Source organism: Melopsittacus undulatus, chromosome 3, assembly GCF_012275295.1.
Source record: "Melopsittacus undulatus isolate bMelUnd1 chromosome 3, bMelUnd1.mat.Z, whole genome shotgun sequence".
In the NCBI taxonomy this organism is placed as follows: Eukaryota; Metazoa; Chordata; class Aves; order Psittaciformes; family Psittaculidae; genus Melopsittacus; species Melopsittacus undulatus.
Genome location: NC_047529.1, coordinates 105,274,285 through 105,301,184, shown reverse-complemented (window position 1 = coordinate 105,301,184; position 26,900 = coordinate 105,274,285). Strand labels below are relative to the sequence as shown.

The 26,900-nt window shown below is 36.2% G+C and overlaps 1 protein-coding gene across 3 annotated transcripts in view; it reads left to right on the top strand.

Moving 5' to 3' along the window:
* The window catches only part of EPRS1 (glutamyl-prolyl-tRNA synthetase 1), a 37,880-nt gene extending 14,292 nt beyond the window's left edge, over nucleotides 1-23,588 (top strand). Inside the window, exons 11-34 of one of the 3 annotated variants that reach the window (XM_031051659.2) lie at nucleotides 520-604; nucleotides 836-895; nucleotides 3,271-3,381; nucleotides 4,892-5,028; nucleotides 5,756-5,963; nucleotides 6,384-6,496; nucleotides 7,087-7,204; nucleotides 7,308-7,679; nucleotides 8,411-8,641; nucleotides 9,313-9,561; nucleotides 10,334-10,564; nucleotides 11,004-11,269; nucleotides 12,685-12,736; nucleotides 13,604-13,813; nucleotides 13,955-14,027; nucleotides 14,792-14,871; nucleotides 15,159-15,260; nucleotides 15,884-16,039; nucleotides 16,156-16,353; nucleotides 16,708-16,881; nucleotides 18,593-18,753; nucleotides 19,726-19,804; nucleotides 22,881-22,945; nucleotides 23,207-23,588. In XM_031051659.2, the coding sequence (XP_030907519.2) occupies nucleotides 520-604; nucleotides 836-895; nucleotides 3,271-3,381; nucleotides 4,892-5,028; nucleotides 5,756-5,963; nucleotides 6,384-6,496; nucleotides 7,087-7,204; nucleotides 7,308-7,679; nucleotides 8,411-8,641; nucleotides 9,313-9,561; nucleotides 10,334-10,564; nucleotides 11,004-11,269; nucleotides 12,685-12,736; nucleotides 13,604-13,813; nucleotides 13,955-14,027; nucleotides 14,792-14,871; nucleotides 15,159-15,260; nucleotides 15,884-16,039; nucleotides 16,156-16,353; nucleotides 16,708-16,881; nucleotides 18,593-18,753; nucleotides 19,726-19,804; nucleotides 22,881-22,945; nucleotides 23,207-23,357 (3,682 nt within the window). In that variant the 3' untranslated portion in view covers nucleotides 23,358-23,588. The remainder of the gene's footprint in view (nucleotides 1-519; nucleotides 605-835; nucleotides 896-3,270; nucleotides 3,382-4,891; nucleotides 5,029-5,755; nucleotides 5,964-6,383; nucleotides 6,497-7,086; nucleotides 7,205-7,307; nucleotides 7,680-8,410; nucleotides 8,642-9,312; nucleotides 9,562-10,333; nucleotides 10,565-11,003; nucleotides 11,270-12,684; nucleotides 12,737-13,603; nucleotides 13,814-13,954; nucleotides 14,028-14,791; nucleotides 14,872-15,158; nucleotides 15,261-15,883; nucleotides 16,040-16,155; nucleotides 16,354-16,707; nucleotides 16,882-18,592; nucleotides 18,754-19,725; nucleotides 19,805-22,880; nucleotides 22,946-23,206) is intronic. The other 2 variants (XM_005151883.3, XM_005151884.3) reach the window with 2 other exon arrangements.
* Nucleotides 23,589-26,900: the final 3,312 nt, after the last annotated feature.

Here is a 26,900-nt window from a genome sequence, read left to right as displayed (position 1 = left end):
CAAGGTTTGACTTGTGTTCTCACCAGCACATATTTTATACTTCAGATAGGACCTTTTTATTTGTTGCATGAGAAAATCGTGTAATTCTATCACTTATGTCATTGAGAGATAACATTGTCCTGTCACTCATCTCTTTCTGGTTTCTCTTGAGCAAGAAAGAAGCCTTTTGTTTCAGGCTTCTTTATTCAGGTGCCATTGGAAGGGAAGTAATGTGATAGAACATAATTTTTGCTTTGCTTGTTTTTGAGAAACTTAAGATTGAATAGATAGAGGAAAAGAGCCACTTCACTGAGGGTTGGCTTCCCTCTCTGAGGTGAAGTAGAAGAGATCTGCACTGTACATTTTGTATGGATGAGAGCTCAGTCTTTTCAGTTAGGTCTTCTCATTTAGTTCTTAATTCACACAAGCAAAATACACTGAAGCTGTGCATTCTACTTGTGGCATTATTAGTGAAGTTTTTGATCAGTGTAAATAATAGGTAAAACTCAACATGTGACACTAATGAAATGTCTTTACTAGGGATGACCCAAGATTTCCCACTGTGCGTGGTGTCCTAAGAAGAGGCATGACAGTTGAAGGGCTAAAACAATTTATTGCTGCTCAGGTGGGTATTTACTCTGATTCTTCGAATCTCACTTGGTAAGGACAAGTTGTTTGTTTTTTTTTTCAGGTTTCACACTTTTCAAAGTGTTTATTTTGCAAGCTAAAGTTGTCCTTCTAAACTTTTGATGAAGGCAAACTGTAGAGGATTTGTAGTCTTTAAAGAGCTTTGTATTAAATAAGTCTAAGAGCTCTAATGTTTATATTAATGTGTTTTGTTCTGGCTTTTCCCCAGGGCTCCTCTAGATCTGTTGTGAATATGGAGTGGGATAAAATTTGGTCCTTTAACAAAAAGGTATGTGCTTACTTGAATTTGATGCTACTCCTGAAACCCTCTTTCTGGGATATGTAGAGAATCTAGCCTTCATTAAAGTGCTTATTACAACAAGTAGCAGTTGCAATATGTTGCATCATTTGGCACACTTTCAGGAAAATGGAATGTCCCCCGTTTTCCCACCCCCTCCCCTTTGTAACCTGAACTAGCACTAATCCTATTGATTCTCCTACACCAATACTGACTTGCCTTATTTAGTAGTATGGGGAAAGATAATGATATTTGCTGTAAATCTGATCTGAAAACTGCATTTCATTTTTCTGCTTTCAAGCTGCGAGCTATCTGTAAGAAGGTATTACTTAAAGCTTTTTACCTTAGCATATAGCTTACAGTGCTGTAAGCATACATAGCATAAGCTATCATTTTGCAGCTTCCATAGCACAGTCACATTTGCTTATATAACAGGAGCTCTACAAACTCACTGAAAATGCATTATTCCTAGTTTCAAAAGGCTGCCCATTTCTGGTTTGGCTTATTTGTTAACTTCAACACAAATATCCCTCAATTGGATTCACGTTGGCCGCTTTTCCTTTCTGTGGCAAAAGGACGATGCGCCACAGAGATAAAGCCAGCACTGCTGATGTTTCTGACTGAATGTCAAATAAGGAATATTGCATCTTGACATGGTTACTTGCTTTTTGGCAGCGGATGCTTGGACACTATAATAAGGCGAAGTGTTACAATGCTGATGGCATATTTTGTGCGATTGTGGAAACACCTGTTATTTTGCATTGGGATTCCTGCTTGGTTTTGCCTTAGATACTACCCAGATCTGTTCATTTAAGTAGTTTTTGCTTGTCTAGCATGTGTCTTTGTATTTATTCATGTCTTTTGCATTTGGTCTACTACATACACAAAGGTTTATTAATTGGTTCTTTCTGTTGCTGCATAAATATATTTATGACTAAGAATTGGATTTTTGGGAAAAGCACAATGGATTGTCAGGGCTCATTTTTTTAATTGGTTTTTAAATTGAGCTTCTTAGACTCAATTCCTTGGGCAATACTAAATTTATTAGCCATCTTTATTTACATGTATCTCTGCAGATGGTTTGAAATCTGTAATACATGCAAAACCAGTTGGTTGCACACAGGTAGCTCTGAGCTCTTACTTTATACATTATCCTGTAATTATTCTGCTGATTGTTTTTAACACCTGTCATCCAAGGAAGGATTTGAGTTTTAATGAGTGAAGTAGAACCTGGTAATAACACTGTAAAATTCAGTTATTTAATTATCAAAATTACTATTTAAATCACATAATACACCTTGATTTTGAGATACATTCACAAGTCTCTTTTAAGGTGTGCATCTACCATTTGGAAGTCTGTTGTCAATGACTGAACTTGCAAATGTGTGACATCTTAAAAAATATATCATCATATCGCCTTACTTGCTAATGTCAAGAATTAGATGCTAAATGCTTTTTCTTTCTAAAATTTCCATGTAGCTTTTCACTTAAGCAGGAATAAACTAAAGAGGGGGGAAAAAAGTCACTTAACATGAGCAGGTGTTTTCCTTTGTGTTAGTTTTCCAGTTGAACTGATACGTCTCGGAGATTCCTTTGACCTAAACTATTTTAATTGAATCATCTTTTAAAGTGCCTCTGAACAGTCTGGCAAGCCAGTATTTCAAGTATGAAAAATGCTGTGAAAAACTTGTTAGTTAAGTTTGAAAATGGGCAATGAAAATACAGGACAAAATAAAATACAGGATTAAAAAAGGGGGTAAAAATAAAGGTATCTTTACCTTGCCAAATTCATGTTGTAGAAATCCTGATGAAGTCAATGTTATGGTGTTGCCTTATTATAGTATCTAATGTGTCTGTGTTAAAATTGCAGACTTAATTGGTGCTTCCTGTGTAGCCAGGTCTGTCCCTGATTCTGCTGGAGTATTGACCTGAAAAATGAGTATGGGATCAGATCTTGTCCTTCAAGAAAAAGAACAAACTGCACTCATAAATTATCACTTTAAATTCAGCTACCTAGAGAGAAAGAATAGCCTATGTGCATAGTAGAACTATATCAAAGTACATTTTACTGTCTTCCCCATAAGGCATTCGCTCATAAATTTGGTAACATTTGGTGTCAGCAGTACCCAATCCTTAGTTTTTACTTGGAAGTATTTCAGTAAAGATGGAAAATTGTGAAGTATTACCACTGTTTTCTCACTTTTCTATACCTTAAGATTAGAGTGACATTAAAACAAACATAAAAAATATGCAGTAACATAAAGAATGTCAGTTAATATTCCTTTTCTGTGGCAATTGTTTTATGCAACATCTTACTTCTCTGTCAGTGTCATTTATTCATGATCCACCTCGTTTGTTTTCTGTAGGTTATAGACCCAGTAGCACCTCGGTACACTGCTTTACTGAAAGATGCAGTGGTCCCAGTGAATATTCCTGAAGCTCAAGAGGAGATGAAAGAAGTGGCTAAACATCCCAAGGTTCTTGCTTTACTCTTATATATTGCAGATCAGTAAGGTTGGAAGTACCTTGGCTTGGAGCAGTCAGCAAGGACAGTCCTGCTTTTAATTTGTGCAGGAAGCATGAGAGAAAACTGAGGTTTTTGGGTTTTTTTTCCACAGAATTGTCAGAAACTGGGCAACTACAAAACATGTTTATTCTGTTAAGAGGACATAGGAAACTGCTTTTGTAAATATGTCAGATGCATTGAAAGGCCTCAGAAGAGGCAAGGTGTTACAAGTATGGAGTGATGCTTAGGCTGATTTTATTGTTGTTTGATACAAACTTTCATAGAGAAATTTAAATAGAAAACTTTATTCAAGCTTTGTGAGTATAATGCCATAGATGCTGCTTATCCAGAAGTGTGAGGAATGAAGGATATATTTTTAAACTAGTGTATAAAATTAGACTTATGTAGAGAAGTGATATATTAACCTCTTAATTCTACCAATCTCTGCATTTTTTAATGATTTTAAGTTAAGATAGCAAATAGTTACTATAAAAAGTCAAGAACTTGTTAATTTGATACTTTTAATATCTTTTAAGAATAGGACTGTGTTACTGGTACAATTATTTTTTTTGGCACTACAGTTAGGAAGGTGATTTCCTTTGAGCCGGGCATCTGCAAATTGAAAGTAGCCCTTAGATTGTCACACTTATGCTGAGAAACGAGAATATTTTTGAGGTTTTGCTTCATTTATTTGTTTTCATTTTTGTTGCTCTGATGTTCTTATAGCCACTTCTTGTAACTAAGAGGTAGACATTCAGTTTGACAGCTCCCCCTGATAAATAAACAAGGAAACCAGTTTTGAGCAGATGCCAAGTGAGAATTTTTGCTGTTTAAGAGTTGAAAAATCTGAAGTTTGGTCAGTGCAAGCCAGCATAGTAAAACTTTCACATTAAAAATGCTGCCTCCAGTATATAATAAGTACTGATCAGAAGAAACAAATTTCAGTTCAGAAAAGCCTGAACTCCCAGCTGTGTGCCTTACTTTTTTTATCTCCACTGTTGAGATGCTTTTAAACTCAGTATTGTTAGTATTTCTAGTTTCTATCTTTAAAAATCTATGCAGCTGAGAGAAGCTCCATATTTATTTCCATGTTAACTATATAAAAGGCAAAAAATGAGAGTTATGGTGTTATTTTTGAAGGGAATTTGCATAGAAAAATGGAAACTTGAGGAAAAACGTATGCAGCTTTTACCTGTATGGTCTTTAAGATGTATGGACTTTAAGGAAATGGGATATGGTATCAGTTGCTTTGGTGCTAGTATTTCATAGAAGATAGGATTTTTTGAACATACTGTTAGAGGAATGCATGCAACACTTGTGGATGAGAAGCCTGAGAGCAGTGAAAGAATACTGTAGCTTTGCATGACTTTATTGTCCATCTTCTGTCTTCATCTGTCTTGTCATGCAGTGTTTTGGCACTGCATTAACTTTAGTCAACTTAATAACAATCTCTCCTTTGAAATCAAAATCACTGTTCACAGAATGATGCGGTTGGGTTGAAACCTGTGTGGTACGGCTCCAGAGTCCTCATTGAGGGTGCAGATGCAGAGACCTTGACAGAGGGAGAGGTGGTTACATTCATAAACTGGGGCAATATTACCATCACCAAATTAAACAGGTAACTTCTTTACTGGGAAATGAAATTCATTTTTTGCTTCTCAGGTTTTTATTGATTATTCTTTTAATAGGTAGCTTCTAACAGTAAAATATTAATGGTTGTCCATATATATTCATTCTGTAATTCTTTTTATTGATATCTTCTTTGAAATAGACTACAAAACTCAACTTTAGCTTCGAACATATTTTACTCTAGATTCAGGTCTGAAATCGACAGTCAGTCCCGATGCTGCATGTCCTTCTCATCCAGTGTTCTCCATGTTTCAGCAGCAATATTTCCACTGTGAAATAACTTTTTTAGACAAAAAAAACCACCTGGAATTTTAACAACTTTCACCCTGTAAGAAGTACTGCTATTGCATAATAAAAGAACCTAAATCTATCACAGTTTCAGTTGCAGAACTGTTAAGGTGAGGAAGGAGACCATTAATATCATCATAATAACTTCGAAGTGGTTGTGTTGAGTCAGTGGCAGAATGAGATGAATTGGGGCAGAGAACATAAATATGTAGAGATTTTTTTCCTGTGTTTTTCAATGCCTCTTGATATTAATGAATTAAAATTAAAGGGGAACTTCAACAGCAGTGAATACACTCTTCAATTACCTACATCTCCCACACTTCAAAAATGAACTCTGAACACTTGTTTTTCAGTGAGTTGCTGGTCTGTAGTATCAAATGAGAACTAATTGTTTAGGCTTTACTATTACCATCTCTGTTTTCCTGTAGAAATTCAAATGGAAAAATAGTATCCATCAATGCCAAGTTAAACTTAGAGAATAAGGACTTCAAAAAGACGACTAAGATCACTTGGTTAGCAGAAACTCCATGTGCACCACTCGTCCCAACTGTCTGTGTTAATTATGAGCATCTAATCACTAAGCCAGTTCTAGGTAAAGATGAAGATTTCAAGCAATACATTAACCGAAATAGCAAGGTAAGTTATCTTTTATCCCCTTTATTCCACAGAGCTTAATGTTCACAAGGTTTTTTTTGCCATCGCTGTTTCTCTTTGAAACTTAATTGCTCTTTTTTAAATATAATTTCTCCAATAAGAAAATTATATGCTGGTATGTCTAGTTTCCATTTACCCTCTCGTAAATTCAGAATCAAAACCTGACTTGTTTTTTCTCAGGATTATCTGGCTTTTAGACCAGGGACCAAGAGTTTTTGTCTTGATACATTCTTATGATAGAGCATCTTCTTGCTACTACTTGTTCTGCTGCCCCTGGAATTAACTAATATTTCAACTCTTCAAAAAACAGAAACCTGTCAGTATCCTTCTACAGCTGTACTGTATTTCTTGTTATTTCTTGTGCTGTGTTACATTTGGACTCATTTCTTTTAACGCTTACAGCAAGAAGAACTGATGTTAGGTGATCCATGCCTTAGGGAGTTAAAAAAAGGGGACATCATACAACTTCAGAGGAGGGGATTCTTTATTTGTGATCAGCCCTATGAGCCAGTGAGGTAAGCTACCTAAGAATGGCCTAAGGAGACTTCACAAAATTCGCCTTAGCTTGTTGTGTTATAATGCTGTCACACGTGCATTGGCAAGACTAATGTTTTCCCCTTTACCATGACCCTTCTATGGAATATTTTGATGGCGGCATGGCTTTTAGCTTTTACGTTCCTACGTCTTCAGACTGTCTAAGCAAAGTTCATGGTACTTTTGGTACAGCCAGCTAACTTGGACTTGGTTAAAAAGATCATAGTTTACTTGTGATTCTAAGTATATAAATTAAGAAATAGTGTTACAGAATAAAACAGACATTCGCCCCATTGGAGCATGCACATACTATTTAATTGTAAGAGTTCTTTAGCAAGTACCAAACATCTAAATTACGCTGCATTTCAACATAATATTGTACTATAAAGAAAACTTGAAATAACAGGAATCAGTACAGAACCCCAGTGATGTAAATTTGGGGAACTGCTGTTCTGTGTGAAGATAAATGTGAGACCATCTTGGAGGAAGAGTAGAACATTTATTTCAGCAAACATTTCATATGTATCTTATATTTCCTTTATTGTTACGTTTTCTATAAATCCTTTCATAGTCCTTACAGCTGTAAAGATGCCCCGTGCATTTTGATTTACATCCCTGATGGACATACTAAGGAAATGCCAACATCTGGGTCAAAAGAGAAGACCAAAGCTGAAACTGCAAAGAAAGAGGTAAGCTTGTGTTTTACAAAAGTGACATAAAATGTATTAGGTATATCTATTACTGTATGAGATTATAATGCTAAATCTTGGCTTTTTTCTGTTTTTTTTTAAGGCTAGTTCAGCTGCAAAAAGAAAATCTGCTCCACCTGTTGGTGATACCTCTGCTCCAACCTGTACTGTATCTGAAAGTCACCTGGCTATGTACAACAGGGTGTCTGCACAGGGTGATGTAGTTCGTGACTTGAAAGCTAAGAAGGCATTAAAGGAAGATATTGATAAAGCTGTGAAACAGTTGCTGGCCTTGAAAGCAGAATACAAAGAGAAGACGGGACATGAGTATAAGCCCGGAAATCCTCCAGTATCTGTAACTGAACCATCTTCAAAGCTTGAGAGCTCTGGTACCATGGATAGTAAAGCTCTGTATGATAAAGTAGCACAGCAAGGAGAAGTGGTCCGAAAACTGAAAGCCGAGAAAGCACCTAAGGTGACTGATTAAAGTAATACTTCTTTTCTTTGGGTTTGCATAGCCCATTATTCTCTTGTCTGTGGAGGTGAATGGATGCTTATGAATTCATGCTTTCGTAATGGTATACAAAGTATACAAATCTGGTCCTTGGGGTTAAAATATCCTACCGTATTTTATTTATTTATTTATTTAACACAATATGGTCAAGTTATGTGACTTTGAGATTGACTTGTTGCTATTTAGACCTTAAAGTCAAACTGAACAAACTCCCGAAATCAGAAAGGGAAAAGGAAAGTAAAGGTCCAAATCTTGTGGATATTTTTGAGAGATCTTCCTGTCTAGAACTGAGCATAGAAAACATAGCTACTAGCAGCTGTGTTCTTTCCATTCTTTCTAATGCAGAGAAAGAAAAGATGGGAAATGACATACTTTGTGTGGTGGTTAAATACTGTTTATAGTAGTGTCTTGGCAACACCATCAAATCTAAATGGGAAGATCTAAATTAATTTATTGTTATAATTCTACTTAGTACTGTTAGGGTTGTATATCCTTTAAGAGGAGCTACTTTGTTAAAGTAGGAAACTAGCAGAGAAAACTTTGCTGAACAACTCTGCTATTTAGTTAAGAAAATAGAATAGGTGTGCATAAACTGCAGGTCTTTTCATGAAAGCATTTAATTTGCACTTCAGAGTCTCCTGTCTCTAAGTCTTTGTTCCTCCCTCTTTCTGCCCTTTTCCTTTGTCTTTCAGGGTGAGATAGGTGCCGCCGTGGAAGTACTTTTATCCCTAAAGGCAGAATATAAACAACAGACAGGCCAGGAGTACAAACCTGGAAGCCCACCTGTGGTCTTTGTCCCCCCTCAGTCTTCTTCTGTTTCTACTCTTCCATCCACATGTCCAGTAGACAGCAAATCTCTATACAGCAAAGTAGCTGAACAAGGCGACGTGGTCCGCAAGCTGAAATCAGAGAAAGCTTCAAAGGTGTATTAGCAATGAATACTTCTAGGTGGAACAGTATTTTCAGTTTAAATTAAAACCTGATTGCAGGCTTTGAGAAATTCAAGGAACAAAATATAAGCAAGTACTTTCAAATTCCATGAAGTGCTTTTGCACATTCTCTTCAGCTGATGATATGGCTGACTTTGTGAGTCCTGTGATAGTGCATGGAGAACCTGGGAAATAAATTCTTTTTTAGTTATACAAGATAAGTGAAGCAGGATATAATCAGTAACTTGAAAAAATGACTGTAACTTGAAAGCTGGAATGGTAGTAATAAATGTGGTAGTAACTTGATAGCAGCTAGAGAACAGTTCTTTATTTAGACTGAGTATTTGCTGCCATTCTCTGGTGTACGAAGTCATAGACTGCTGTAACAGGAGGGAACTAATCCCCCTAAATAGGAAGCTTTCATGGTATGGAAATCATCCCTTCGTGTACTGCATGATTAGGTCCTTTGTTGTGCAGCTTATAGGTATCCTGTTTTACTGCTGAACTCAGTAATGACAACTTGTTAGTATAAGTTAGCTCTAGAAGTTTCAGTACATCAGCTGTGTTAGTGCCATTCTGGTAAAGGTTACATTATTTTATCTATTGTGTTGCATCTGTTACTTCTATCTGTATCTGCAACTGCTGTTTTTCCTTTCTTGCTTCAGGAACAAATAGATGAGGCTGTGAAAATTCTTTTAAATCTAAAAGCAGAATATAAACAAAAGACAGGTCAAGAGTACAAGCCTGGAAATCCACCTTCAGCTCCTCCTTGCATACCTTCTAATACACTTCCATCTTCTGTGTGCTGCAATAACTCGGAATCGTGTAGTTTAGTGGATGGCAAAGCACTTTATGATAACGTAGCTGAACAAGGAGAAGTGGTGCGCAAACTCAAAGCAGAGAAAGCTTCCAAGGTATAATAGTAAATAGAGAGTAAGCAGTTGTAATTCTTACCACATTTTGCCACTGGGGGGTAATCTTTCACCAAGTAGTGATCAAACTCCCTTATGTCTGGGTTCTAGCTTAGAGGTCAAACTTGCATGACAATGCCACACAGGCTAATCTGGGGCTGGATACTTTCTTTTCTTTGAGATGTAAATTCTAAGTTCAACTAGTTGTAGCAAGTCAGATTTCTCACATCTAGATGAATAGGCACAAGCATGACAGATGTCAATCCTGCAGCAGTTTTTAATGTATTTTACTTTTTCTTGCTCTATTTGGGACAAGATAAAAGTATCTAGTCTGCTGCAACAACAGCAAGACTTTCTAAAACTTGACAAATTCAGTGATAGAGGTGGAAAAGCACAGAAGAGAACCCCGTAAGTTCTCAGGAGCTGCTGGTTTTTTCCTGCCTACATTTCTACCTTGCAGAATTGATTTTATTTTTGGCTTCATTTTTTTTAGATTTTTCCTGTTTGGTGGTTTTTTCAAAAAGCTCTTTCCTAAACCAGCTAACTTTATAGATTATGCTGCAATTATTAACAGGTTGTAGCTGATGAGGCTAAGGGAATATTCTGTTACAATGTGACAGCTCTCAAACATACTCCTTGTTGCTTGGGGAAGAGCTTGTACTTTAATCCTTCCACAGTGATAAAGCACTATTTATCGCTAGATGGAAATCAGTGCTTCTTTTCAGCTCTCTCTTTAATTCTCACCAGTACATCTTGCTATTTATTTTCCATACAGGATGAAATAGATGAAGCAGTAAAACTCCTTCTTTCTCTAAAAGCTGACTATAAGGAAAAGACTGGTCATGACTACAAGCCGGGACATCCACCAGCAGCTAAGGGTGCTTTGACTCCATCATCAAACCCAGTACCCAGTGGTCCAGACACACCTGAAGCTAAAGCCATGTTTAACAAAGTAGCTCTTCAAGGAGATGAAGTTAGGAAATTGAAAGCAGAAAAAGCAGAAAAGGTAAAAACATACTGTAATATAAAAATGTGATATATGTATTTAAATCAGCATCTATTTTAAATTTAGTGTGATTATGAAAATCATTAAATCACAGAATGGTTTAGGTTGGAAAGCACCTTAAGATCATCTGGTTCCAACCCCCCTGCCATGGGCCGGGTCACCTCCCAGTAGATTTAGTTAATTAGAAATGTGCATTTAGGATAAGAGGCATTTTAATTCTGAGATCTGAAATGTATGTACTTTTAAAGTTATTCCTGTCAACTATGGTCCTTAAAATGTTAATGCATATAACTATTGGATTTGGCAGATTTTTTGCCCCAATACTGAGTGGATGTCTGCAATGTCATACATAGATGCATTTTCTTTTTTTTTTTTTTTGAGACATTTATTCCTGTGATTTCTGTATAAATTTCTATAATTTTTTTGTTTGTTTTTCAAGGATAAGATTGATGCAGCTGTTAAGGAACTTCTTCAATTGAAGGCCCAGTATAAGTCTATTGCAGGAGTTGACTATAAACCAGTTACTGCTACTGGCACTGATGACAAAGACAAGAAGAAGAAAGAGAAAGAGAACAAGTCTGAAAAGCAGAGTAAGCAACAGAAGCAAAGTGATGGCCCAAAAAAAGAAACCTTGCAAGGACAGAGTGGTAATGAGTTCTCCTCAAGTGGATCAGGAGAGGGTCAAGGCCCTAAGAAACAAACCAGGTAAAGATACAATCTTTAATCTGTTTGCTAGAGACCTCAGCTATTTGCCTCTACTCTGATTTAGAGTTTACAGGTTTCTTATTGTTCTTGAAAACATGGACATTTGCAAAATAAATTTTTATTTAGGATCAAGACAAAAGCAAGTTACTAAAGTTCATTTAGTTTCAGTTGTACCTCAGCATCATACTGATATGTATGATCTACTATGATCTACTATCTACTATGATCTATGATCATACATCTACTGTGCCTGTAGAAAGCACAAAGCAGTGTGCATGCTCTGTTACTGTGAGTACTGTCACTGAGAACTTGCTTCTTTATGTTTGTTTTGGGGGTTTTTTGGGGGGGGGTGGTTGTTTTTGTTTTTTTTTTTCGAATATGCTGCTTTATCTTGCCCAGTATAAACCCCAGAGGGGGGAAAGAAAACCCCTTATGCTTATTTCATTGTACTGGAGTTTCCAAAATATTTACTGTGAGTACCATGACAAATATGAAACCCAAGCCAGAACAACACTGCTGTTCTTGGTGGAACTCTCAGGTGATGATTGCTGTGTATCACCTCTCCTGCTCCAACCCTGAAAGTTTAGAAGTCTTTTCACAGCATATATTATGCAGTGCTATTTATTTTCTGTTTCAGGTACATAAATCACATGTTAAGAGACACAGTTGTGTTTATTTTATATAGGAACTATGCCAGAAAAATGCATTTTTTCACCCTTAAAACTTCCTGGTTTGTAGAAATATAAAAGCTTCTGTCTACTGTCATTTGAGTCTGGTGATTTTAGTCTTCAGAATCTTTATTGGTTGTCTTTATTTTGATGATAGGGTCAGTTTTCTATTGAACGCTGTGACTGACATTCACATGAATGGTGAATTCAAGTTGCATATGTTTCCTGAAATTGTAGGCACCAGCTAGGTAAGAAACTAACCAGATTTGTTTAATAAAAAGTAAACGAGCTTACACACAGGTCTGGTTAATCTAAGATTCTTACTTGAGGTGTCTTACTTAAGGTGCTTGGGGTTTTTTTAATGCATTGTTATGAAGTTCCTTGATGCAACCATGGTGATAATTAGAAAGGTTCGAACAATAGAGAAGAAACAAAACTGGTTTTATTATATACTTGTGTTAGCCCAGGTGAGAAAATACTAGCAATTCCTACTAGCCAATTGTCCTGGGTTCAGCTGTAACAGTTATTTTTCTCCTTCTTAGTAGCTGGGGCAGTGCTGTGTTTCTGAACTGCCAGAAAATAATTTGGGAAAAGTTAGTTTTATGAAGTAAAATTAAAAGGTTCTGTTCCATACCCCCTTTTTCTATGTCAAGTGCCCTTCCCCCCAGAAAAAGAGGTTAGGATAAATTTCATTGTTGAATGCAAAATGCTATACAGTTCAAATCTGGTTCTTTCCTAACACCTTAGGCTGGGTCTAGAAGCTAAAAAAGAAGAAAATCTTGCAGAATGGTTCTCTCAGGTAAGCGCACATCAGTTTAATTCTTATAAATCAATATCTGCTTTGGATTTATATCTTATATTTCTGTTTTGTCTTGTTTTTTAAATACAAAGCCAAGTACTTGCTCTTTTCTATTTCTTACATTGCTATCATAGTCTTTAATAGAAGTGCCTGGATTGAAGTGCTGAATAAATTTAGGAAGCTTTAAAAAGGGAAATCATCAACCATACCCCCTCCTACCATATATATATATATATATATATATATATACATATATATATTTATATTTTTTTTTGTAATTTATATATGAATTCCTCTTTCATTAAGAGTACAAAATATCAGTGAAGTGATAGGAATTTCACAGGCTTGGGAGTGATGATCTTAAGGTCCTTTCCAACCCTAACTATTCTATGATTCTATGATGTATAACAGAAGTTAGCATCTGTTGATAGTGAATGAGTTTGCTTGTTCATAAGATTCAAAACAACCAGAGTAGATGTGATTAATTTAGATTAGCGACTTATGAAAGATTGTAAATAGGTATCATTGGTGTGCATTGCTTCTCACTAGTATAATTTTTGCCTATATCCCAAGGGAAAAAAACAATCTTTTCTGACATGAGCCAGAGAGATTTCTTACAGAATTGCAGTTTGTTGGTTCCAGAAATTAGCTACTGTCTCTTGGATTAGTGAAATTAATTTTTAGTTAAGTGTTACATTATTCAGATCTGCTTAACTTATAGGTAACAAAAGTGATCTCAAAACATATCTTTGCTAATTTTTTTAGCTTTTGTAGAAAAGTAGACTTTTTTGAATTGCATGTGACACACAAATTACTGAATATTCTTTATGTATGAAATAGAAGCTGAAGTATTTGATCTTTTGAAAGGTGATCACAAAAGCAGAGATGATTGAATACTATGATGTGAGTGGCTGTTATGTTCTTCGTCCTTGGGCTTATGCTATTTGGGAAGCTATCAAGAACTTCTTCGATGCAGAGATCAAGAAACTTGGAGTGGAAAACTGTTACTTCCCCATGTTTGTGTCCCAGGCTGCCCTAGAGAAAGAGAAGACTCATATTGCTGACTTTGCTCCTGAGGTACACTCCAAAAGTTTGTTTTAGTATGAGTACAGGAGAGCCCAACCACTTACTCTGCAGTTGAGTATGAAAGTAATGTTTTTGTAAACTTGTTTTGTTTTGACTTCCCCCCTCCTTTTTTCCTTTTTTGTCTTCTTTTAGGTTGCTTGGGTCACAAGATCAGGGAAAACAGATCTGGCTGAACCCATTGCTGTACGGCCCACGAGTGAAACAGGTAGACTTTTTCATGCAGTTTGGCTGCAAAAGAGACATTTGCAAGTATAGTGTAGCTGATAGACGAACTTGTGAAAAGCAGAAACCCATTTGTTAGGATGTTTTCTATAACTCCTTATCAAAATATCCTGATTTTGGTGCTGCTTACAGCAAGTGTCACAACATTTGGAATTGGAGTTTCCTAGGAAATGTACACTAGAAATTTTTATATATCCTGAAGGCTAACTTGCTTTGACTAAAAAACGTGTTTAGTTGGGGTTTTTCTATACTGTTCATGAAATTTCTTCATCTTATTATTCACTTCAGTTTTCCAAGTACTTTGACTATAGCTGTAAATTAGCTCTTACTAAAAGTTTTTCTGAGTAATTTAAACATACATTGTAAGACCTAAGTCTGGATGCATTTTTTTTTTATTGATTCAGGTACACTATAGTGTCCTGAAGTCTCGAGGCTGCTGAATTTCTATTTGTGAACCTAGCTGTATTTACATACCTTAAGCCAGAGGCTCAAACATAGTGTCATATTAAGCTTTGGATTGTACTTTGGCCAGCAGCAGGCAAGCTATTTTACAGAGACACAGAATGAAGTGAAAGTATTCTTACGTGAAAAGATTATGTGTTAAAACTAAACTGTTTTAAAGAGAGTTTAAACATAAGAGCATAGTTCTCACAGCAGAGAATGTTAAGCTTGTATGTAGCAAAAGGGAAGAGTTTGGCTTAAACTAACTATATTGTGAAGAGACCTAAAGCTGTTTTCTTTTTACAGTCATGTATCCTGCCTATGCAAAGTGGGTGCAGTCACACAGGGATCTTCCTATCAAGCTTAATCAGTGGTGTAATATTGTGGTATGTGCAGAATTTCTGACTGACACTTACATTCTAAGTGAAGTGTAAGACAGTTATTCTATGTGGATATGACCTGATGATACTGATCACAGCACATATTCATGGCAGAAGTATGAATGTGGTTTGTGATTTTTCTCACTGTTTTTAATAAAACATAATTTATCAATGTATATTGATTATATTAAGTAAAATGGGTGAATTTTCTAATACTTATGTATTATTTTTAACAATAACTTGACACTTTACTGTTAATCATAGTGTTCAGTGGTTTATTTCCCTCTTTCCAGCGTTGGGAATTCAAACATCCCCAGCCATTCCTTCGCACTCGTGAGTTCCTTTGGCAAGAGGGTCACACAGCATTTGCAACGTATGAAGAAGCAGCAGAGGAGGTAAAAAGCAAATGCAATGGTGCTTTTGCTTTCAGAAAGCTACTTTGCTCCATAGCAACACAACCAAATCAGAAATTGGTCTCGTTTTCTTTGTCATGAAAAATGCCAAGTGTACTAGAACCTATTTTTTTTTCTTCAGGTTTAACTTATGTCTAAGACTTTAGTCTCTTCAAACAACATGGAGAGTTTGAAGAGTGTGTTATATAAAAAGAATGCTTTCCTTAAAAATTATTTTCCTTAAAAATCTAAATAATGCATTCATGTATTAACAGCTAGAAATTCTAATGTTTCCTTTGCCCAAAGATAGATGTGTCACTGAGTATCATGGCATATCTTTATTTACTTAGCAGATACTAAGAGGTTTAGGTGAAAACCGGAAGTCAGTGTAACAAATGGACTGATATTTCTGTAGTGACTCTTGTTTTCTGTCATGATTGATAGTTGCTGCTATTTGATTTATGGAAAACAGCCACAGTTTAAAGCAATTGAAAAAAATTAATTTTTTTTTATCATAATCTTGCTAAAATCTTAAATTTTTAAGATTTTAGACTGGCATATAAAAATATTTCATGATTTAGCAAATGCAAAATACTGAGTAGTTCAAGAGAGTATGTTCATCATAGGTGATGCAGATACTTGATCTGTATGCTCAAGTGTACGAAGATCTCCTAGCAATACCTGTTGTGAAAGGAAGGAAGACAGAGAAGGAGAAGTTCGCTGGTGGTGATTATACAACCACTGTGGAGGCATTTATATCTGCCAGTGGAAGAGCTATCCAGGTATTCATTACAAGTATAATGTTTTTCAGTAAATAGAGTAAGATGAAAGCCTTAAACTGATGCTTGATAAACTTAACATTCCATTAAGTAGAGTTTTCTGTGTGCAACTATTTCAGGGAGCAACATCACATCATCTAGGGCAGAATTTCTCAAAGATGTTTGAGATTGTATTTGAAGATCCCAAGAAACCGGGAGAAAAACAGTTTGCTTACCAGAATTCCTGGGGTCTTACAACCCGAACTATTGGTGTAATGACAATGATTCACGGAGATAACATGGGATTGGTGCTTCCACCTCGAGTAGCCTGTGTTCAGGTGTGTAAAAATGCTTTCTCATTTTGTTTCTTTTCCTGTCTCGGAATTCATGAGAATTTTATATTGGGCTCCTGGAAGACTTAACATAGCACAGGAGCTGTCCAATCATGGAGTGTCCTCTATAAAGTTAGCACATATCATTAAGATACTTCTAGTGGTCAAGATCCCTTTAACAATCCATTAATTTAAAATAATTGTATCTGTATCTGGATAAAAAGGGAAATGTATCCTTTACTTCTGGCAACTTGAAAGAGTTTACTATTATATGGATATAAGGCCACAATATTGATTTTAAGTTCCTATAAGTAGCAACTATTTATTTTAAGAACTTAAAGTACATGTGTTATATTGCAGGTTGTAATTATACCCTGTGGTATCACAAATTCCCTTTCTGAAGAGGATAAAGAGGCTTTATTGAAGAAATGTAATGAATATCGCAGTAGGCTGCTTGGTATTAATATCCGTGTACGGGCTGATTTAAGAGACAACTATTCACCTGGTTGGAAGTTCAACCACTGGGAACTTAAGGTACATTTCTTTCCAGGTGTTTTGAAGCTTTTATGTGGGGGGTATGTAGGAGGCCTTGTGTTCTGAAGGCAAATATTTTCTCTAAATGAAGAAGTCTTGTCTGATTTAATGATCACTTTCATTAATAAATGAAGAAAAAGTTTTCTGAGACTTGCTCAGTTTGCTGAGCTTCACGTGTCATTATAGATTTTTGAGCTTCCAGGTCTCTACTTTATATACCCAGAAAATTAATAGTACAAATTACTTGCATGTTTAACAATTCGTACTAGCACGTAAGTGTCTCCAGGGTCACAACAATGCCTTCTCTGCACACATTGGAACAGAAAAGATAAAGCATCAACAAAGAAAGGAGCAATTTTTCTTGTTTCAAAATTGCCATGTTCCCTTTACATAGTAGTTGAAAGGAACAGTTCTGCTTCATTAAATACGAAGCTTTTGTAAAACAAAAACAACAGAATGGGACTATGGTAATTAGAAATTGAATAATGTGTAAAGTGATTTTATAGTATCGTGTTCTGAATTCAGTGTAAGATGATAGAAGCTCCCTGAGTTGTTGAAAGTTCCCATTGTGTCCAAGTTCTTTCCTCTTGGTGTAACACCAGTTTTATCAATTGAGGCAGAGCATGGGACAAACTTGATGTTTTTTATTCAGTCTACTAATGTGTCCAGCATAATGTGTAAACTGCATCTTCAGGCTAATGCAGGCAAAGTACACTCATTTCATTGAGTACTGACAAGGAATTTCATAGGGTAAAAAGTACTAAGTATTTCAAGAATGAACTGGAAAGTATTTTGCCTTACATATTTTTCAGCCTAGCTGATTTCTCATGTTAACCCCAAAAAGAGCCAAATCATTAGTATCTTTTTTTATGATGTCTAGTATTAGTTTCATTACTCTCTCTTGGGAAGTCTTCCTATGTGCCCGTTAGGCATTCTTTCACAAACAAATCAAGGGAAAACCAACAACAAAACCACTGCCAAATGCATTCATACTTATTCTCTTCATCTCCCATGAATGAATGTGTTCATCCTGGGACATATGCTGGCAGCATGTAGAGAAAATGTTAGACTCAGTACACTCTTGAACTAACTAGTAAAATGAAAACTCTTTTTGTCTGGTGGTATATAGGATATGAGAAATTACATGGCTCTTATCAGTAAAGTTTATAAAATGTAAAAACTTTACATAAATCAAGCAATGATCTGTTTATAGTCAAATATTCAGTGCAATTGATGTTGATGTTAGGGATATATTTAACAGAAGTTTTGTTATTTTCTGTTAATAGAGTTGAAAATGTTCTGTGAAAACAGAGCTAAAAGGTATTACTGGAAGAACAAGAATATTAAAATTATCATAGAAGTCTTAATCATCAGACTTCAAAAATCTGACTTGCACTATCTGGGATAACTGTCTTAGTGTAGTTTCAGTTGTGCTTTAACTGTGTGACTATTACTTGCATGTTGGCACAGGTGTAGTCTCCAAGTGGAGCAAGGTATAATGCACAAGTGAAGAATGTGTGTGGGAAAGACAGAAATGCATAAAAGCAGTGGAATATATGCTAATTTATTTCAAAGAAACTTAAATGTATAAAGTGAGTCCATATCAACTGTGGGCATTAGGGTTAAGAAAAGAGAGAAAAAAAACTACATCTCCTGAGAATTACTTATTTGTCATTACTTTAAACATTTTTTTGTTTGTTTTTAAATGAAGGGTGTTCCAGTCAGGATTGAAGTGGGACCACGAGACATGAAGAGTCAACAGTTTGTAGCTGTTAGAAGAGACACAGGACAGAAGCTGACCCTTTCTGAACATGAAGCAGAAGACAGACTGAAGCAGATCTTGGAGGACATCCATGTTAATCTTTTTAACAGGTAAACTGAGAGGTACAGTAAATGGCTATGCTAATCACAGATGCACTTTACCTGTTGGAAGAATTTCTCACGCTGTTGGTTCATCTGTGACGACAGACAGATTAGGTACATCTTCCTGTTTGTGATACTAATTTTACTGTCTCTGAAACTTGTTTGCATACAGTGATAGAAGCTTTCTATTGTGCTTATCAAATAGAGCATTAAAGGTTGTGAACTGTTCTTACAAAATACTTCCGTGTATTCATGTGAAGTATTAATAAACACACCATAAATAGTTCATGGATTAATAATGTACAGGATTTGTTCCACAAAAACGCTTTTGGTAGGAATTTTGAAAGATAGAAAGTTGTTGAAGAAACCGCAATAGCTGAAGTTCAGAAGTGTATTTTAATCCTGATTTCATAGGATTGTTTTCTTATAAGCAATCAAATACTTTTGGAAATGTTATTTGCACTTATTGCATATGCCAGAATCCTTTGCCTGTTTGCCACTGTAAATTGTTGCTCATAGAAACACTGAGAAAGAACAGGGTGGTGATCCAGCACTATGGCAAAGGAGTTTTCCTATTTTCTTCTGTGGTGATCAAAGTCGCTTACAAGCAGAGTATTTTTACCTAATTAAAAGCAATTTTTATACTCAGATGTAGATTTTTCTTTGTTAATTATCTTCTATATCTGTAGTACTCATCTGTTTCTGTCTGCAGTCGGTCAGTGTTGAACTGACATGCCCAGCAGTGTGAATTAACATGGTAAAATGTGCAGCAACTTGGAGAACATTCCATAAGCGATCAGAATTTCATCTCTTTGAAGGCAGAAGCGGTAGAAAGACACAAACTGATTAGGAAAACTTGGATGAATGTATAGCTGCTTTTATAACTTTTTGTTTTGATTGACTCTGAGAACTTTGTTAGTTTGGCTGCTGAGGTTATGTGTGTAAATCTACCCTGACCTATTTTTTCTTTCCTTTTCTTAGAGCTTCTGAGGACCTCAAAAGTCATATGGTGGTGGCCAATACTATGGAGGACTTTCAAAAAGAGCTTGATTCAGGAAAGGTAAGAAAATTTACTTCATTCTGTCTTGTAAGTGCTTTCACACGCGTTCTGTCCCTTACAGATGATCAGGGGCTAGAAATTTCAAAACTTGCATATAAATGCTGTTGTGTTTTTTATGGAACTCTCCCTTTACAAGCACATGAAGCTGCACAAAAACAGTTTTCCCAACATTTGTGGGATATGTTGCTGTTTTCTTTTGTTAAAATACTGTATTTACTAAACGTGATGCTTCCAGCACCATTCAAAATATAGTTCTGTGCTGGAGGTAGCAGGGTTTCTTGAGATGACCTACAATGGCTGCAGTTTGATAAGTTGCATTTTTATTAGAAAGTGCTTTTTAGAGAGATTAAAGCAAATATTTTATTCAGATTAAGATAAACTTCCTGACACTATTCTAATGCAAGCAGTGAAAAACACTTGTCAAATCTCATAATAGGTCCAGGTAAGAGTTTAAAGTACATGCAATTTACGTCAAAGAAGTTTTACCTTTATGACTGAAGTAGAAGTCATTGGGTTCACTGAGAATTACTGCCAAGTCAGAAACCTCCTTGGGTTGATAGTAAGAATTCTGCATAATGTGGATGACTGAACTTCACTGATCAGAAGAACTGGTAGAGAATTGAGCTGCTGCTTCATTTTCAGAGATCAACTAACAGCAGTTCTTAACCCTGAAATTCAGTCACAAACCTCAGCTTGTGAAATTTTTCATGTTTTAAGATGAATGTGTTCAAGTATTAAGATCCCCAGGATCAGTCATTAAGGCTGTGTGTTTTTTAAAGAGAGATTGGGGTTTATTTGTGTTAGATCTAATTAGATCTACTCTGAAAAATTAATAATTTCTGATGGAAAATGCAGAAATACTTTTGTTAACTTCAAAAATAGTTTTCAGTTACTCTTGGTTAGGCTTAACCTTCCATCACACTCTTTTCTTGCATTTCTATTGCACTTAATTTCAATTTATAACAAGATTTAAATGAATAATTATGAACTTCAGAGGAGAGACTGATTTAGTATGCTTATGAAGTTGAGGATTTAGAGATCTGAGACATTCTGTGCATTGCTTTCTTGCTACAAAGCTAAACGCGAGTATGAACTATTCTCTTTCCAAACTGGTTTGGGCACTTCCTGCTGACTGCAAAAATTATTTCCTCAGTGCAAGTGTTTTTGAAGTGTCTGATTCTGATGGTAGATTTAAAAACCCAAAATCTTTAGTCTTTGCTTAACACAGAATCATGCTCTATATAGAAGTTCAACTAGTACTACAGCTCTTAAGTACTGTGATTTCAAGATGTGCTATCACATTATCACTTACGAATTAAACAAGCACTCAGAAACTATGCTTAAAAAACAATTGAGGGTAAGCTCTTAAATTTATAAGAGATGCAGTAAACTTTAATGTAATAACTGAAATGAAGAGTCAAGCTCATTTCGAGAGCAGGAATGGAATGTGAAGCTTATCTGTATTTGTTGCACATAAATCATTTCCTTTAACTTTGATGAAAAAGTGTAGAATCTTCCTTCTTCTACTACTGCAGCAGTTTCACATGATACCTCCTGCCTGTGGAGGGGGCAAAATGGTCTTCAATTTCCAACACTAACTGTTGTGTACGGCTAGATTCTAGAGAGGGCCAAGAGTATTAAAATGTTTGTATCGTGTTTTGAACTCTTAATCTAGTTTATAATGTAGTTAAACTTGAAAACATGAACAAATAGTTTTACATTCCAAGTTGGATACTTGCACCATTTTGGTACTTTGGTTATATGAGTTTATTACAATCAATATACATGAGCTGAAAAAAGTGACGTATGTAATTTTATGACTGTTTCACTCTCTACCTATATGTGTTGTATGGACAAAGTCTTACAGCATATACGTTTTGTAGTATCTTGAAATTATCCTGTTAGCACTGTCTACTGTTTAAGAGGGAATTTATAAGCCAAAGTACTCCTGCTTAATTCCTGTCACTGTTTTCCCCTTTACCATAATTGCAGCATTGGCTATTAGCTCGTCCAGAATGTAGACTGCTTCTGTGTTCTTCTAAGTTTAGCTGAAACTCTTAAGAATAATTGCACAGGTATTTAAACAAAGTTTCATTTAGCTAACAAAAGCTTAGTGCAAGAACAGTATAGTATAGTGGTAATAGTTCCCTTGTTTGGTTGCCAGTGAAGCCTAATAATAAAGGTGTGTTCTGGATCAAGACAAATGGAGAATTTTGAGAATGTAAGTTTGGTGAAAGCCACAGAAGAGGAAACCTCAATCACAGTTTGGATTGAATTAAAATGACTGTGAAGTCTGAATTTAGTGGCCTTTGTTGCCCTTAGATAACATTAGAATGGTCAAATATATGTAGGGAGTGTCTTTTTAACAGAAATCACACTTTTTAGTAGCAAATAGAATTCTCACTGTGAAAGTCCATTAAAAATAATAAAAAAAAAACCTGCGACTCCAAATCAACAGTAAAATGGAACACAGAACTTAGGAAATAGATTCACTACAGTAGGTAAGAGTATTACCGAGAAGAATACATGAGATTGAAGGAAATTGGGAAAGTTGAAACAGTTAAGCTAACTGAAGGAAACAGCAGAATATTACACACCACTTCTCTCTGCCCCCAAGAAAAAATGTGCTGTATGTATGTCCTTGTTTTGTTCAGAAGATACGAAAAATCTTAGGAGTTAAAATGGAAACTTCATTAGGAAAGCACTGTGGTGCAATATGGAAGCAAGTATGTGTTCTGCAGTTTGAAAGTATCAAACTTTTCCTGAAAAACAGTATTTTTCCACAGAAGGAAGATATGTTGGGTTAAAAGAAAAAAAAAAGAAATCAACCCCCTGACTTGCTTTAAATGCTGCTTTGATTGTAAGTTTTTCCATGCTGCACTATGGAGGGATGACTGTACTTATCTATTTCTGTGATGAGAAAGAGCTATTAAAAATATTTGTAGCAATTGGAACTTTTCCCACTTTGAGTGTGTATGAGATCTTAATGTTTAGGAATCTTCCAGAGATGAGGATGACTTTTTCAGATGTATAACTGTTGGGTTTTGTGTCTTTCCACTTCTCCTCCCTGCTTCAGATTGTACAAATCCCTTTTTGTGGAGAAATTGAGTGTGAGGATTGGATCAAGAAGACAACTGCCAGGTAATATATAACTGAAGAGGGGAGTATCTACCAAGATCAAAATAAACGTTGTGAATATAAAACAGGAATATAACATGCCCCCGGGTATAACACCGATGTACATTCCTCCCCCTTGACTCTTGCTGTCCTGCATAATTCAATATATTTATTCCTTTAGTTCTGAAACTTTCAGACTAAGGTGCTTTTGAGATTTTATGTATAATACCTTTATTGCACCCTTAGTTTTAAATCAAAGTATTTATGAGTATCCTTTTATTTCAGGGATCAAGATCTTGAGCCTGGTGCCCCCTCCATGGGAGCAAAAAGTCTCTGCATACCTTTCCAGCCAATCCGTGAACTACAGAGTGGGGCAAGATGTGTCTGCGGCAAAAACCCTGCCAAGTTTTACACCCTGTTTGGTCGTAGTTACTAAATTACTAGTGAAGGCACCTTCTCCTTTATCTGTGAATCCACCTTTTTTTAAGAATACTGAAATAGCCCCCGAACTTAATCAGTTTGGCAACTTTTTAAACAATTCAAAAAACAAAGCCATAAACCAGAGCACCCTGTGTCCCTCCCCGACAATTGTCAGTCTTAGGCTAGCAGTAATTCACAGACTTTTCTGTAAACATCTCTAATAATAAACATGTATTGTGAGCTGTAAGATGCTCTGGTTGTTTTTTCTGTTTTCTCAGTGGGTTATCCTTTGCTCATGATAGGTATGCTTTGCTCATGACTTCTCTTTCCATTTTGGCATACGTATTTTATTGTACATTGAGAAAATACATGAAAGATAGGGGAGAATATAAACAGTCTACAGTTTAGTGGCCAACATCAACTTTATAGATAAAACATCTGCTTTTAACTCTGCCTTCAAACTTTTCAATTTTCAATACAGGCTTATTGCTAACTAGCCATGGTGAATGCTACCCTTTATGAAAACTCCCTCTGGAGCCAGGTGTTAAAAGGAGTATTTTCACCCTTTTGTAAAGCAAGTTTGAAAAGCTACCTTAGATTAAATGCCACATTGTTAGCAAGATGCAGGTGAGTGCCATTTCTTGCAGATCCTTTGCCAAAGCCCTGTTTCTCTTATCTTATAAACTGGCATTTATAGCTGTCTCACAGTGATACTGCAGTGAGTAATGCAGAGACAGTCTGAAGAGAGGTATTTTAATTGCTAAAGATTTTAGGCGTTGTAGTTAAATTTAGAGCATGTTTCATAAAACCCTTTTGCTTTTCCTGTACTTACTATGTGTTGCTTTAGCAGAGAAGGCCAGAGGTTGCACAGTTATGAAACTATTTTTAAGAGAAAATTACTTCTACTCTGATTGACTTTAACAAAAAAAAGAGAGACCTGGCATAAAATACATTTTGGATGATATGCTTAGTTTATTACTTTTTTAACCTCCTCTAGGTTTGAAGGCTGTTTACATAAATCGTTTTACCTCAAAAGAGTTGAGTGAAAACTTGGCAATTAAAAAGCTGGCCCAGTAAGATCCTCCTCAGGCTCTTCCTGGGACAATACTACATGGCTGCCTGTCTCCAAACCTCTATTTTTATGTAGCATCAGTAGTCTAAAAGTCTTAAGCATACAGTGCTATTCCCAGATCTTCATTCTCTGCTTTTCAGAACCATGCAAAACATTTGCTTTGCCAGGGTTCCTATGGTCAGCCCACTTAGTCAAAATTATGAATGTTAAACTATACAGGCCATTGTTTCAAAGTTAGGATCATGCACCTTGTGATCCTACAGAAAAAATGTGAAAGAATTAAGATCTTTCAGAGTGCTTGAGCACTTGAAAATTCTCTGTAGCGTTCCTTGGATGATGGTTAGCCCTGAAGGATTTGCTTCAGCTGCATCTTAAAATCATCTATCTTGCATTCATCTGCCTAGATATTTCTTCACTATATGGACAAAGTTTCAAGGGTACCAATGAGCAAAGGATTTGGAGAATGATATGTCAGTAGATGCATTTGTCTTTTGTTTTCAGTTGACATACGAGAAGAGTGACCCTAAGACCTTTCCATGTGCAGTCCCTAACACTGACAGAAATGATACTCTGAGAAAGAATGTAAGTAGTAATACCAGGGTGATGTTTTCCCAGCCTCGAATGATGGGTAAGACTTGTCTTCAGAGGGATTGTCCTTTGAAGAGAAGTAGAGGCAGTGTCCTCAGGAATTAGAATTAGAGACAGAAACATGCCAAGACTTTTTTGACAAGGCAAACTAGATTATTAAGAATAGATGAGCACTTCAGGATCCCACTGACACACTCCACAACACTGGTATTTTACAAGCGAGATGTGGAAGCTCAGAAGAAAGAAAAGACGAAACAACATGCAGCATCTGACACTGTTGCAGCCTTATCAGTTTGAACAGCCAACCTTCAACCAGTTGACTGGATCAAATTCATGAGTAAACATGTTGATGATTTTGTTTGTAGAAACGCATTCCTTTCCACCTACAAAAGGTTTTGTTTGAAGCCAGAGATTTCACAGAAGGCCAGCCCTTCTTCCACCACCTCCACCATTTTTTTCCTCCTGACCATATTAGGGCTTGAAGTGTCTGGAATGTGTATGACTCCCCTTTAAAGCTCTTGATCTTCCAACAGAGATGCCAGTGCCTGCCTGGGAGAGACAGGTCCATGTAAAGGATCACTGCAACAGAAGCACAATCTGAGCTACCTGTAAAGCATTATAGAAACATCCATACTCTTAATTTTACTGGTGTGAAAACTTTCATACTCCTAGTAGTTTGTGTCTGTTAGAAAAGTAAATATATGAATCTGAATAATATGCTACAGATGGTTAAATGTTACTACTTTGTGTTTATAACAGAACTGCAGATCTCTTACTGTTTCTTAGTTCTTATATACTGATAAATTTGGATTAAATTGCATAGTAAGGTGGGATGCAGGGAAGCTGCCTTGATGTGTTCTTTATTGACAGAGTCTATTTGAGCATTTTAGCTCTGCTGCAAAGGGAATGCTTCATTTAGCTCAAGGGCTTGTTTTGGTAACTGAAACCTTGTGACCTGAGAGATCTGAATTTTCACCTAGGTCTGTTCCCATTGAAAATAAAATTCTCACTTTTCATGCTTAGGAGTTCAGATAATAAAATAATGAAGTAGCTGAACATTAATATAAGGACGAAAGCACCATAGAAATAGGTGGAGTAGAAGTAGTAACACAGGTCCAATATGAAGACAAAGAAGAGCAAGTACCAGTTTCAGTGTGGCAATTAGTTCTACTTATTCACTGTCCCAGGACTGGTGGTGTTCTTAAAGTGGGGGGAGGGATGGCACTCTCAAGAGTGCAATGTGTAGGTAGACAAATGACTAAATGTTAAAGATTACATGTATTGGCAGACAAGGCTTCTAGCAAACTGGACTTTAAACGTAAACATTTTGGCTGTTGAAACCCTGTGAGCAAAAAAACTAGATGAAAACTAGGGGTGGGTGTTTGAGTTTTTAACCCAAAGTTAATTCACCTTGGGAAGGCTGAGGCCAGCAAGGACAGTCAGTCAGCTCAGGTTATCAGTGTTATCACGTTATCTCTCTCAGGCTGGACTGCATGTAATTTCCTTCCGTTTTATCTTGTAACTGTATATATACGTACATGGATCGGGATTTCAAACAGACTGCTAGATCATAAACTTTTCAAGGAACGTAACCTTGTCATCATCCACATAGCCTGGTGTGCTATTAGCAGCTAGATTTCCTTCACCACGGTTTCTGAGTGTGCATAAAATTATGTGTACACTTAGGAGTTCAACAGGTACTACAGTGAGTGACAAAAACCAGTTTACAGCTTCATGCCCTTACTGTTCCAGAAAAGGCACTGAGTCCAAGCTAGGGCTTCTGCATCTCTTATTTCCCCCTTAACTTCTGGTTGTGCTTTCTCCAAATCTGATTTTCTTGCAAGCCTATGAGGATTACTTTGGGATTCTCGGATAGGCAGAGTTCTCTAAATAGGGAAT